The sequence below is a fragment of the Dendropsophus ebraccatus genome, chromosome 9 (genome assembly GCF_027789765.1).
Source record: "Dendropsophus ebraccatus isolate aDenEbr1 chromosome 9, aDenEbr1.pat, whole genome shotgun sequence".
NCBI lineage: Eukaryota > Metazoa > Chordata > Amphibia > Anura > Hylidae > Dendropsophus > Dendropsophus ebraccatus.
In genome coordinates this window covers 109,743,125-109,756,939 of record NC_091462.1, presented here as the reverse complement: position 1 = coordinate 109,756,939, position 13,815 = coordinate 109,743,125, and the positions used below count along the sequence as shown (strand labels likewise).

General features: G+C 43.6%; 1 protein-coding gene across 1 annotated transcript; it reads left to right on the top strand.

Annotated features, from left to right (window-relative positions):
* Positions 1-1,519: 1,519 nt before the first annotated feature.
* Positions 1,520-2,122, top strand: LOC138801843 (olfactory receptor 2M4-like). Its single transcript, XM_069984944.1, has one exon. It carries the CDS (start codon positions 1,520-1,522, stop codon positions 2,120-2,122), a length of 603 nt encoding a protein of 200 aa, XP_069841045.1.
* The last annotated feature ends 11,693 nt before the right edge of the window (positions 2,123-13,815 follow it).

Below are 13,815 nucleotides of genomic sequence, written 5' to 3'. Positions count from 1 at the left end.
TGGTACATTCCATTTGATCAAATGGTTTGCTGAGCACTTCTTTCTTTTTTTTAAATTCTAGAACAGGTTTTTATCGTATGTACGCTGGAGGGAGTATATGCAGTAAGTCCTGGCACTTGCAGTTTGCTGCAGCAATTTTCTATTTTTGTATGTCCCAGAGAGAACAAGTCGGGAGAGCTAGTAGGGAGAAGACGCACTGCAGCTAGAGTTAGATAGAGAGTTGGACTTATAATGGAGCTTTATGGAGCTTGACTTTTTTTTAACTCTATGGGTACTATTACATGGAACGATAATGGGCCGAATCAGCTCTATCCGCCCGATTATCATTCCGTGTAATAAACACAACGATCAGCCGATGATAGTTGTCATCGGCCGATCGTTGATATAGGTTCTGACCTACTGTATAATTGTCAGCCACCGACCGCGCACCGCTATGTGCAATAGCGGTGCGTGGCCGGCGGCTGACGATTTGCAAAATAAATACCTTACCTGTCCATGGTCCAGAGCTTCTCTCGCTCCTCTTCTCCCCAGGTCCCACGCGCTGCAGCTTCAGAGCGGCCTGTCTTAACTGACAGGCCGCTCAGCCAATCACAGGCCGGGACCACCACAGCCAGTGATTGGCTGAGCAGCCTGTCAGTTAAGACAGGCTGTTCTGAAGCTGGAGCGTACGGGACCAGGGGAGAAGAGGAGCAAGAGGAGCCCTGGACCCGGGATAGGTCATGTATGTCAGTTTAGCAAGGGTTGCAAGGACATCGGTAACGATGTCCATGCAGCCCTTGTTAAACGATTCTCGGCCGTGTAATAGGCCCAGTAAACGAGCATCGATCTAGCAGATCGGCGTTCGTTTACGGTAATAGGACCCTAACTTATTTTTCTGCCTACTCATTCTCCCAATCGGTACGGGTCTGGACACTCAGACCCTAACCAATCAAAACTTTTTACACTTGTTTCTATGGCGTGTCAAAAGTTTTTGTAACGACAGGTACACTTTAAATCCCAGACAGGCCCTATTCTTTACTTTTCTGTAGTTACTGTACATATATATATATATATATATATATATATATATATATATATATATATACCTGGTTCTAAAATTGGTAAACCATGGCTTATTGCAAATCCTGTATTCTTCATTCACCATGTACTATGTGGATAACTACCTTATTCTTATTTTCTGAAAGGGTCCATGGACAATGCCACGTCTTCTATAATAGTCCATTTTCTGCCATTTTCAGGACACAATGCTAATAGAGTGTTACTATTCAATATCTTTTACTTTATTTACCTGATCGGACTGATTGTGAATATAACCATTATTATGGTGATATGGAAAAATGCTCATTTACACAGCCCCATGTATCTATTCCTTACTAACTTATCCCTATATGATGTCACCTACACAACAGTCGTTGTCCCGAAATTTCTCTATATGTTACTATCAGGGAATTACACAGTATCCTTCGCACAGTGCCTCACCCAGATGTATTTCTATCTCGTAGCGGCCACAGCAGAGAGTATGGCGTTATTGGTGATGGCGTATGACCGGTATGTAGCAATCTGCCAGCCATTATATTACCACCAGAGACTGAATAAGAAGATCTGTTCCCTCCTCATTGCAGCCATTTGGTTCTGTGCTTGTACCAATGGAATGATCGTTGCCCACCAAGTCTTACAATTGTCCTTCCGCCATTCTGTGACTATTCATCACTTCTTCTGTGATTTTAAAGTTCTTTTCCATGCCGGCTATGGCAGCTCCAATAAACATTTTATCATTTTTCTACTTATTGAGGTGATCGTTGTTGGAATTTTTCCTTTTTCTTACATTCTCAAGTCCTATGTAAAGATCATTAGTGGGATCTTACTGATTAAGAATACGGAAGGAAGAAAGAAAGCCTTCTCCACCAGCTCCTCCCACCTCACCGTCATGATTATGTACTATACTTTTGCTACAGCCGTCTATATGATCCCACCATCGGAGCACACAAGGATTCTAGAACAGGTCTTGTCCACCTTCTACGCATCTGTGATCCCCATATTAAACCCGATCATCTACAGTCTACGGAACAATGAAATCAAGAAAGCTCTACAAAGATTGGTCAGCAAAACAATAAAAAAGTGAACATTGGTGACTATTTTGTTAACTATAGTGGTAGAAATTTATTGAGCCTTTCCGGGCACATTTTTAGTATACTTTTATCTCTGATGTCTGTACATATTTATTAGGTTTTGGCCCCAGAAAAACTGATGAAGCACTGGATGTCTCGGAGACTGACAGGGTGTGGCCAGTTTAGGACTGCGGATTGCTGGTCTGGATTCATCTGGAGACCCTGGGCAGCGATGATGTAACAGAAGAATGGCAGACTTGAGCGTTCAAAGAGGCATTTTTAAAACTTGTCATTAAGGCAGTTCTTGGACAAGCAAATAGCTGATGGACATGGTTATGGTGAGAACTGAGATCGGAGGAGTAAACCAAGATGTTGTCTATATAGACGAGTACACACACTTGTAAAACATGTCCCGAAATGTTGATGAACTCCTGGAAGACTGCCAGGGCTTTACAAAGCCCGAAGGACATCACCAGATATTTAAAATGTCTGTCCAGGGTGTTGTAGGTGGTCTTCATTTTATTGCCCTCACACCTTCCTTTTTCTCCACGAAAAAGAAACTGGGTCCAACAGGAGATAATGACTTGTGGATCAAACTCCTCTAAAGGTTTTCCTTGATATACAGTAGGCTGACATTGCCTCCATTTCAGGCCATGATAATGGGTAGACCCTGCCACGAGGAGGGGTAGTACATAGCATCAAGTTGATGGGGCAGTCACATGGCCAGTGTGGTGAAAGAGTCTCTGCCTGTTTCTTGCAGAAGGCATCCCTAAAGTCACCATAGGGTAAAGGCAGAGCCGGAGGTATAGGTCCAGTTGGCTGGAGAGTGTAGGATCCAACTGTTCAAGATGCTTACAGAAGCCAGAAGACAAGAACCATGGCAAGACCACCACCTGCATGCCAAGAGGCTGTGTGCAGTACCAGATGACAATGGAGACTGCTATCAGCAGACATGTATCAGCGGGAAGAGTCAGTGTGGTATCGACCACTGGATGTTTTTTCTATGCACCCCAGTAAGTCGTTCACTCAGGTTAACAAGTGGGCGATGAAGTACCTTAGTTTTCCCACTAGATGTCTTCCCTGTTCAATGTCTTATATGTACGGCTGTAGAGTAATGGGTTAACTGTGGTATATCATGCTGATCAGTTACAGGTACTCTACTTTCTAGCCTATCCTATCCTTTTTCTCTCTCACCCACCACTCACAGGAGGGTTTAGATATAACCGCTGTAGTAGGCGTTAGTTACGGGAGGAAGTGAAGAGTTAGTGTTTGGCGACCCAAGCTGACAAACATAAGACACTACAGTTATACAGTGCTAAATCAACCTTAGGGGAGAGAAGCCACATAGGATCACCCTAGCCCACACCAGGAACGTGTCTAAAAAGTGCAGGGCGATCTCCTGGAAAAAGAGGAATCGATCCCAGTAGGACAAAGCTAGCAGAATAGGTCTACATATCCTACTGTGCAGCACAGGATGACCGGGTAATCTTGGACGGGTTCTATGCAACTAGGGGGCAAAAGGCGGTCAGACTATAGTCTAAACGTGAACACGGGTATAACTTCTCCTTATCTCCACTTCAGTTCCAGCAGAGTACATATTCTACATTGGGCAGGGCTCCTCTGGCAACTCCTCTCTTCTTCTCTACAAAAGCATTTACTTCTAACAAGCACCTACTTCTACAGAGCACTGGTATCTTCTACTGTCAGCAACTACCTTTGTCAAAATTCATCCCGAACGTTATTTAGTACAGTGTTCTATTTTTGTACTAAATGCATGGGACTCTGTCTTCTCTTCCTGCACCTGCACCCACACACACCACTGTCTACCTTGGGTTATTTTTCCCCTTCTCTCTGGGTGGCGGTACCGACATCCTGGGTGGATCTACTACCACTACAGGATACGCCAGGAGGTTACCGACCATTTTGGGACAACAAACCGGCCACAACAGGAATCAACATCACACCAGTGCACTGCTACAGTACTGGTGTTACAACAAACATCACATAACTGCATTGCTGTCCATACACTACAGTGCCACGGCAATTCAAAGAGTTTTTCTGCTACCGCATTATATTGATACATCATGCCGGGCGGAGAAACAGTCCATTGCATGCATTCACAGTCTGTAGGTCTGCAAAATCTACAGATGCAGCCTTACTCTCTCAGGCTCACACAAAAGGGGATGAAGGAGATTGTATTACGTGTTTTTTTCCACAAGGTGTCGCTGTTGTATTTATTCTATGTATTATGTGTATACTGTACAGAGCACAGCTGAAGGAAGGAAAGGGATAAACTGTTGTTGTCACATGTTATGTTTCCCTTACTTTTCTGCCTCTTCTCTTTATTCTCTCTTACCTACACTCAGCCCCACCAATCACACACTAGCTAAAGTAACCCCTATATAAAGGAGCTAGTTCCTGGTGGGAGAGCTTTTGGTGTCAGTAGAGGTGGAGAGAGATAGAGCACATAGCACAGTTCTTGCTGCTTACTACAGCTAGCATGCAGTGCTAAGAACCTTAGAATGGAGGACGTCCTCTGAGGAGAAACTTGTCCACATCAGCGATACCTTCGGCAACACACAGGGCAGTCACCTTGAGTTAGGTACTGGCCCCAGTAGGACAAAAAGTGTGTATTCCACCATATCCTACTGTAATGCTCGGCTGATCTGAGAAGTCTGTTCAACCCAGCGCAGGGACCTGGGACTTGTACTACCCTAGGATAACAGGTAACTCGACAATATAAGGACAAAAGGCGGTCAGATTAGTTAATCCCGGCAGAGTACATTGCTACATTGGACAGGGCCCTCAAGATGTTCCTCTATTTTACCTTGATGTTACAACCTTCTTCTTAATACCTCCGTCCTGCACATGCAGTTGCCAACGTGTACCTAACTTGTATTGCACTGAAATTTATATCAATAAACCAAGCTCTTCTGGTTAAGCCATTGGACTCTGGTCGATTATCTTTTGCACTTGCACCTATACACCAGTTTACACTTGGGTTATCAGAACCGCAAGTGCAGTACCCATTTGTCCGGGGGTGGGTTCCAACACCACTCCTGGCCACCCTGACAAATGCCCAAGTGCCCCGACACCCACACAGCAGCCACAACACCACACAGCTACCCCGGGATACGGCAGCAGCACATGCAACGCCACCACCTTATTGCCCGGAAGCCCAATCCACTTATTTCCCATAAAAAACAACAGGTGCGGTTTCCATCGAACAGACCCATCTCTGCAAGTCAGGTTAATACAATTTGTCACGAGACGCCAATCTCAAATTTGCTAGGATAAGTTATAGGGAAAGGGTTACTGAACTAAATACGCTCTATATACACTACTATAATGTCCCTTTGGTGTTGTGCTGTGTTATGCTGAGGGGTTGTGTTGCTAGGTGGTGTAGTGCAACCTTAGGGCTCACCTTCTGAAACCTTCCTGTCACGGTGGGGTCCGAGGGTGCTGGGGCCCTTGTCTTCTTCAGCATACACACAGGGACATATATTTTTTAATAAAAGTCTTCACACAATAGCGGTGAAAGTATATTAAGACTTTACTCGAAGGATAACTTGGTACACTTAAAGGTAAGGACTTCCCGTAGTAGACATTTGGTAGCTTGATCAGTATACCTAGTGAGGGTGATCCCATGGATGACACAGACAGACCTGTTCCAGTGACTTTATAGCTTTCAGCCTTTATAAGGATACATGTGACTTGAGTTACTAGGAGAAAATGATGCTGCCAACACTCACTGACTTGCAGGAGGAAGACGCATAGAAGTAGAAGACTTGATGCTGTCGACGCTCGCTATCATGTAGGAGGAAGACGCATGAACACACTGACATGGAAGCCAGGAAGATGTGGACGGGGAGTGGGAGACCCTCAAACATCTCACCAATCTGACAGCAGGCATTAATAAATACAGAGTATATCCTGCTTAGACTAAGGAGGCACGTATTAGTCCTTTTGGCTGACTGGAAACAGGTTAGGGGGTAGAAGATGGAGTCTGACAGGATCACTGAGGTGACGTGGGGAGGTTAGGCCCTCCTCTGGCGGAGTCGGAGCTCCAACTGTCACTGAGGAGACCTCACAGCCCCTCTGGGTAGGAGGTGGGCGGAGCTAACTTTCCCCTGGCCAATCACAAGAGTGTGATAGGTTGCAGGGGAGGAGAACTGATCAAGCTTAACATTTGTCTCATTAAAAATTAATACATATCAACATATTAAATAACTACATGGCAGAAAATCATACTACTATAAGAAAGTTATGGAAGAGCAGTAAATACATAGGCCCTTAATACAGGCAGTCCAGGGTTGCCAATAGCAACAACACATCTCCAGACGCCTGACAATAAATACCGTTCTGGGCCATTACACTACTATATACAACACACTACAATATACTAATATTAACCAATATAACTAACTGAATGTGAACTTCCCGGATCATTTGCATTGTGCGTAATGACTACAGTGTGAATGACTTCATTCCCATGCTTCACGTCAAATTACCTATATGATTTGAAGTCATTGTAATTTTCCAGTCATCAACTCTTCGAGTATAATTGAAAGGTTTTTGAACAAACTGCCTATGATAACAGTTTACTTTAAAAAAAAACCCACTCAAAATACATGTTCTAAATTATTATGCACAGCAGAGTTTACAATGTTTTCATTTTTATTAAGAACCAAAAAATGGTCATTTGTGACATTATAAGCATTGGCAGATTATTAAAAACTGAAATCAAACATTTTTAAGTCAAAAATGTATTGTAGGTGATGTTACATTTGTACATTGGACCCCTTGTTCGAAAGGAGCTTCTGAATTCGTCTATTGAATTTGTCAGTTTTTGGATGGTTTCTGCTTCAATTGTTTTGCATAAGGACAGAATACCCTCCCAGAGCTGTAGCTTAGATCTGAACTGCCTCCCTCCACCATAGACTGCCTCCCTCCATCATAGACTGCCTCCCTCCATCATAGACGTGTTTGCATGGGGTGTTCATCAACCCGCCATCCTCCACTCCATCCATCTGGACCATCGAGCATGGCACTCATCGGTGAACAAAACAGTTTTGAAGTCAGTCTTCATGTATTGTTTGGCCCACTGGAGCCGTTTCTGCTTGTGTAGGTGGATAGAAGAGGTCTACAGGATGGGTTACGCACAGATGCAGACCTCTAAAGGACCCTTCATCTTGTTGTTCGGGGGACATTGAGGGCACCAGCAGCTTCAAAAACTTGTCTGCTGCTATGACGAGGCATTTTTGCAGCTGCTCTTTTAACCTGACGTAATTGCCTGTTGGAAAGAACTCTTAACAGCACGCTGGAGCCGCTTGCTTCATAGTGTGCACTGACATGGTTTCCTACGGCCACTATTCACTGGATAGGAGCCGCAGAAAACTGACATGTCAGTTCTTTGCGGCGGCACGCGGGATCCCGGCCAGAGCGGATACCATGTGTATACGCTCCGGCCGGGATCCCAAAGAAGGCTGGGCAACCTATCTATTCATAAAAAGTATGTCCGTTGTTGCCGATTGCAACAACGGCCGTACCTTTACGAAAAGATACGTGTGAACATAGCCTAACATGGTACATGATAATAATGATGTTCTGTCCTCACAAGATGGCACTAGTGGATCCATTGGACAAGTAGTAGCCAACGAACAGCACACCAGTAGTCGAGGTGCCCAGGGAAACGTTAGACAATCTTGTACAAGAAATCTCGGCACTCACGTTTTGCAATGAAGAAAGTTGCACGCGTTTCGACCGTGAGGTCTTTACCAACAGAATCCATGTGGCTCATGCCGTTTCTTCTCTTGTAGTGGGATAGAAAAGATGGAGACTAGCTCATACCTCAGTGAGTTATACGTATTGACATTCACCTTTAGACCCAAGATAAATCCTTCATCTCCACACTGCAAAACCAATTGTGTCCTATCTTGTCATATACTAACAAGCCCCATACTGCTCAGCCGGTGAGTGTCCGTACTATTTGTATTGTTCCTCTTCCCTCTTTTCTCTCCACATATTCAGAATACGATGAAGCTTTAGTCCAGCAATCTGTGCTACGTATAGAAGTTTCCTATTTGAAGGATCCTTGTGTTTTGGTTGTTTGTTTTTTTGCCATTAGCACCTCAAAAGTCTCCACCAACCCCACAGTGCAAAGAAGCCAATACTGTATCTGCCCCTGCCCCTACTGTACAGCTATTACCCCCTATTACTCTAATTTAGAATTTGCACTTATAGGGGAACATTTATCAAGGGCTCTGTTCCTATTTTTATGCAAAAAATTGGATTTGAATTTGAAGTTCTATTTATGAACCAGTATTTGATGGGTGAATATTTTTTAGATGCAACTTTTTTAGACTGCTTGTTTTGAATATTCTCCCAAAAATTAGCATAATCCGGGATAAGCTCCCAATTTATTATTTGCGACTTTTCAAACTGGTGTAGGCCAACGTCTGGTCAGTACTAGGTGGATCTGTTTGGGATTTCTTTTTTTTTTTTTTGCAATTTTTTACTTTGACTGATTTATGAAGCCAATGTGACCTCATAATAAATAACACATAACATATTAGCACTGATTAAACCCCAATCCCCATTAGAATAGTCGCACAAATTAGACTCCTTAGTAAATGTCCCCCATAGAGTTATGTAGCATAGATGGTGCAGGTCACTGTAATCCTATGTAATTCTATGTAAGAAACGATGTTACTGAAGGACAATTTATAGATAGATAGATAGATAGATAGATAGATAGATAGATAGATAGGAAATAGATAGATGATAGATAGATGATAGATAGATAGATAGATAGATAGATAGATAGATAGATAGATAGATAGGAGATAGATAGATAGATAGATAGATAGATAGATGACAGATAGATAGATAGATAGATAGATAGATAGATAATAGATAGATAGATAGATAGATAGATAGATAGATAGATAGATATCAGCTGAGTACACCTGATATCTGATCACTGCTGTATTCTCTTCTATATTCTGCAGGGTGTAATACTCTGCAGCCTCTGTGTACACCTGGTATCTGATATCACTGCTCTATACTCTTCTATAGTCTGCAGGGTGTAATACTCTGCAGCATCTGTGTACACCTGGTATCTGATATCACTGCTGTATTTTCTTCTATAGTCTGCAGGGTGTAGTACTCTGCAGTATCTGTGTACACCTGGTATCTGATCACTGCTTTATAGTCTGTGTGATGTAATACTCTGCAGCATTTGTGTACACTTTGTATATGGTGTATGCCACCTGTTACACAGGACAATGAGCAGTGAGGTTCTATGCAGGTGTACTACAAATCACAGCAATACAATGTACAACAGCAGCAGCACCAGCCACAAAACCATAAAAGAGTACTGAGCACTTCTTAGGGGTCTGTATGCAACACCTAATGTCCCCTTTCTGCCAGCAGCCGATCTCCACAGTGTGCTGCTGAAATTGTGGTAGCTGCACTGCAAGTCCCAGCCAGCAGTCTGTAGTAATACAAAAAAAAAATAAAGATTTTAAGCCCTTACAAGAGCTGTTCGGTTCTTTCTATAGTATCCCTGCCTACTGGAACACTAATTCCCTCCCTAACGCTCTCCCTGACAGACAGCAGCTCTCTCCCTAATCTCTTCCAGCCTGTATCTGACGCAAGCACCGCCAGCCCTAGATACTTATATGGCAGGGTAATCTGATCTGGCCAACCAATTACTGCTATCGACATATATGGGTCCCACGTGATGCTGCAATCTCCCAAAGACTCTCCTGCATGATGATTGGCTGAGAAAAAGCCACCAAACATGCAGGAAGAGGACAATGTCATTGTCTCGAGTATTGCAAGATGCTCGTCCGAGTAACGAGTACCATCGTTTCTGGGAGTGGCGTTACACTGTAACGAACCTGAAGGTATCTAACTTGCTGTATCCCTAGGAAAAGTGGGGTTGGTGACACCATATGGCAGCTTGGTGATAGGAAAGATGTCTTGATGGAATTGTATGTAATACTTGAATGCACTAGCACTTTACATGATCTGCCTGTATAATAATATATATAGTTGGTCAGGTATTTCAGCATATGTGACAAAATATTGTAACTATAACCTCCTCTGGGACAGCCACTGTTCTTTAATGTTTGGTTTTTCTCTCTTTCTTAAGTAATTGTCTTTAATATATGTATTTAGTAAAGATTGACTTTTTTTGCTACATAAGTTCAGCTATTTTTTTCTTGGGTATCTCATTTAGACACTGTCTAACCGCCTTCTGCCCTCTGGTAACGTAGAACCCATCCCAGTAGGGTAGTACAAGCCCCAGCCGTGGTTATCTGGGTGTAGCTAGGTGTCCAAGTCCTCCTAGTTACCTGCGCTTCGCAGTAGGATATGTAGACCTTTATATACTGGTTGCTTTGTCCTACTGAGGCTAGTTCCTATCTTGTTCAGGATACTGCCCTACTCTGTTGAGACGTTTTCCTGGAGTAGGTCAGGGTGTTCCTTGGTGACTACTCTCCCTGTTGTGTGCTTAGCACTGCATAGTGGATATAGTGGTTTGACTGAAAGAACGGTTGGTCTCTAGCTGCATCTGTTCACACTGGTGGCTAGACTCAACTGAGCTGCGTATTTACTCCCACACAGACCTAACTAACTCTTCCTACAGGGGGTGAGTGTGTGTAGAGAACCAGGATAGGTTGAGAAAGAAAGAGCACCTCCTAATGGTCAGCATAAAACACATGGAACAACAGACATTATCCCATGACTTACTTCAGCTGTGCAATACATATACTGTAGATGCAAAACACTTGCACCTAGTGGGGAAACTCTCATCCACCCCTGAGAGAAAGCTTTTTGACAGGTGCATACAACACTAACAGTGGGACAAAACATAGCGTCTTCCATGTTGTCTCCAGACATTATTAATGTCTTCCTTTCTGCCCCAGAGAGAAATGACGCCCTCATTTGTACCTCATACCTCATTTGTGTCCCCAGAGTAATAATATCGCATCATAGCTACAGATGAAGATGACGCCAGGGTGGAGCGGGAGGCCGGACACCAGTAAATATGCAGCAGAATTAGGGAGGAGGAAGTAGAGGTCAGGCGCGCCAAATTGCAGCACAAACGCAAAGCCACTACTCCTCTGTGACACTTGGTTACACTGTGTTTGGAAACATTGTCCAGGAGCTGACCGATCCCCTTTAAGTTCCACAAGTCACATTTTATCGCATGCAGGCCCGTATCTGCCATGAGGCGATGATCGCATGCCATGTAAACATGTTCAAATGGAACTAGCTAGTATTTTTTCTCATTCGTCAGCCCATGATCATACAATATCCAATGACATTCTTTCTGAAGAATCAGTTTGTCCCAATTACCTCCTCGTTTTGTGGATACGCTTTTTCTAATCCCACAAAGATTAGGCTAGGTCCACACTACGTTTTTACAATCCGTTTTTTTTTCATCCTTGTTTGCAAAAAAAGTATGGAAAAAAACTGATGCAGTTGTGTGCATCTGTTTCGATCCATTTTTCCATTGAGTTCCCTAATAAAAAATAAAAAAAAGCATAAAACGCATCCTTTTTTTACGTACACAAAAGTAAGGTCAGCTACATTTTTGTGTACGTTAAAAAAAAACGGATGCATTTTAATCTGTTTTTTTTTTTAATGGAAGCCAATGGAAAAACACATTCAGGCTATGTTCACACTGCGTATAAACTCCGGCCGGGGATTTACGCTACTTGAGGCCGGCTACGTACGGAGCGCGAACTTACGCCCGCTGTCTACTTACGCTTCCCGAGCGCCCTACGTAGCGTTCTGACAGCGGTCTTTTACTTGGAAATCTTCGCCTAGCCCCGGACACCCCACAGAACCTTTTGGATCGGGACAAAAAGCTGCAAAAAAGAAGAAATCACCACTACGTACGGGACCGCATGTTACGCTACGGGCCTAAGTTACGGCATTTTCGTCCTCAAACAACGGTCTGGTTCATTTTTTACGGAGGCGCGTACAATCCTGGCGTAAGTTCGTACGTAGTGTGAACTGTGCAGCCGTACTTCCTATACTTCCCATTGTACGCAAACTACGTAAGTCTCCGGACGCTTATTCACGGAACGCGCTACGTCCGGAGACTTACGTAGTGTGAACATAGCCTCAAACGGATGCACACAACTGCATCCGTTAAAAACAGATTGCAAAAACGTAGTGTGGACCCAGCCTTGGATGGCTAAGGTTTCCCCAAAAGACATAACTTAACCCCTTAACGACAAAGGGCGTATAGGTACGCCCTATTGCCGGTAAGGGCGTTCAGAGCGGGGCCGCGCGGCGACCCCGCTCTGAACCGCGGTGGTCCCGGGTGCCGCTAGAGAAGTTTATAAGACGACAAACAGTAAAAAGCTGGGGGTAAAAAATGTGAAAATTCAATATAAAACCAGAATAGAAATTATAATTAGGAGACCAGAGTCGGCTCCTAGGGGGACGTCATTACATTATACTAGGGGGACGTCATTACATTGTACTAGGGGGACGTCATTACATTATACTGTAGCTACCCTCAGAGGAAGATGCTGGCTTATATATTGTCCTATTCCATCCATTGTATGATAACTGCTGCGGCACACCACGCTGCATCCTGTGCTTCAGGTAAGGGCGACTTTTCACATTTCATGGAGCTGACACTTGGGATATTTTTTCCAGCACATATTATTCTCTTTGATTTTTTTGTTTCTTTTTATTTGAAGCTAAAATTATTCATTAATTTTTTACAGAAACGTTAGTGTTGGCTAGGCCAATAGGTTCCTGCTTTCAGCAGTTTATTTCATGGTAGCTGAAGTTCCCCATAATGAAGGCTTAATTTTGATTTGCTGCCTCATCTTTTCTAGGTTATGCACACTGTCAGCACCTCGGTTCAGATTTGGGTGATGACATTTTCCTTTCAAGCCAAATCAAAACCTTTAGTAGTCAAGGATAATGTCTTCTAGGTGGGTGTGAGAGCCTCTCGTACAAGCTTCCAGAATTATATATGCCATGGCCTGGGGTGCTGAGGTGCTGTGGGGCTTTGGTGTTTTCGCTGGTTCACAGTGGCCAAGAGTGGTGTTACACAGGGTGTAGCTAACTCCTCAAGGGTAGTCGAGCAAAGATCAGTAGGATACTTCAGATTATGCTTTTTATCCTACTAGGGATCAGTCTCTTGACTCTTTGTAGACTGTTCTGCCTAGAAAGGATCCCAGGCATAGACAAGGTTGACTCGGGGGACAGTTACCCAACCTTTGGGTATAGCACTGCATCTGTATCTGCAAGTCTCTCAGAGAAGAAATCTGTATCTACAGTATATCTTTAGTCCCTGACAGCAGTGCAGGCCCTGGGCCAGGCCCGATTATCCACTGCAGCTTGTTCTTTCTACCATACACCAGACAAAGAAGACTTCCCACAAGGAACTAACTAGCCTTAAATAGAGAAAAAACACCGCCTCTCCGTGGATGGGGAGTTGACGGGCGCAGGTCCAAGGGTGAGGCAAGACAAATGTAGAATGAAAAAGATTTATTAAAATACTTCAAAGGTGACACAACGCGTTTCTAAACCGAACTGGTTTCTTTGTCAAGTGTCATATGCCAAACAGGAAAGGGAGCTGACTTATATCACACCCCTAACAATGACATCACAGGTGACTCACAGATAAGAAAGGAAAAAACAAGAAGATCAACTGATAACAAAAATACAT

Coding starts and splice junctions, on each gene's coding strand:
- LOC138801843 (XM_069984944.1), top strand. CDS start 1,520: ATGGCGTTATTGGTGATGGCGTATGACCGGTATGTAGCAATCTGCCAG.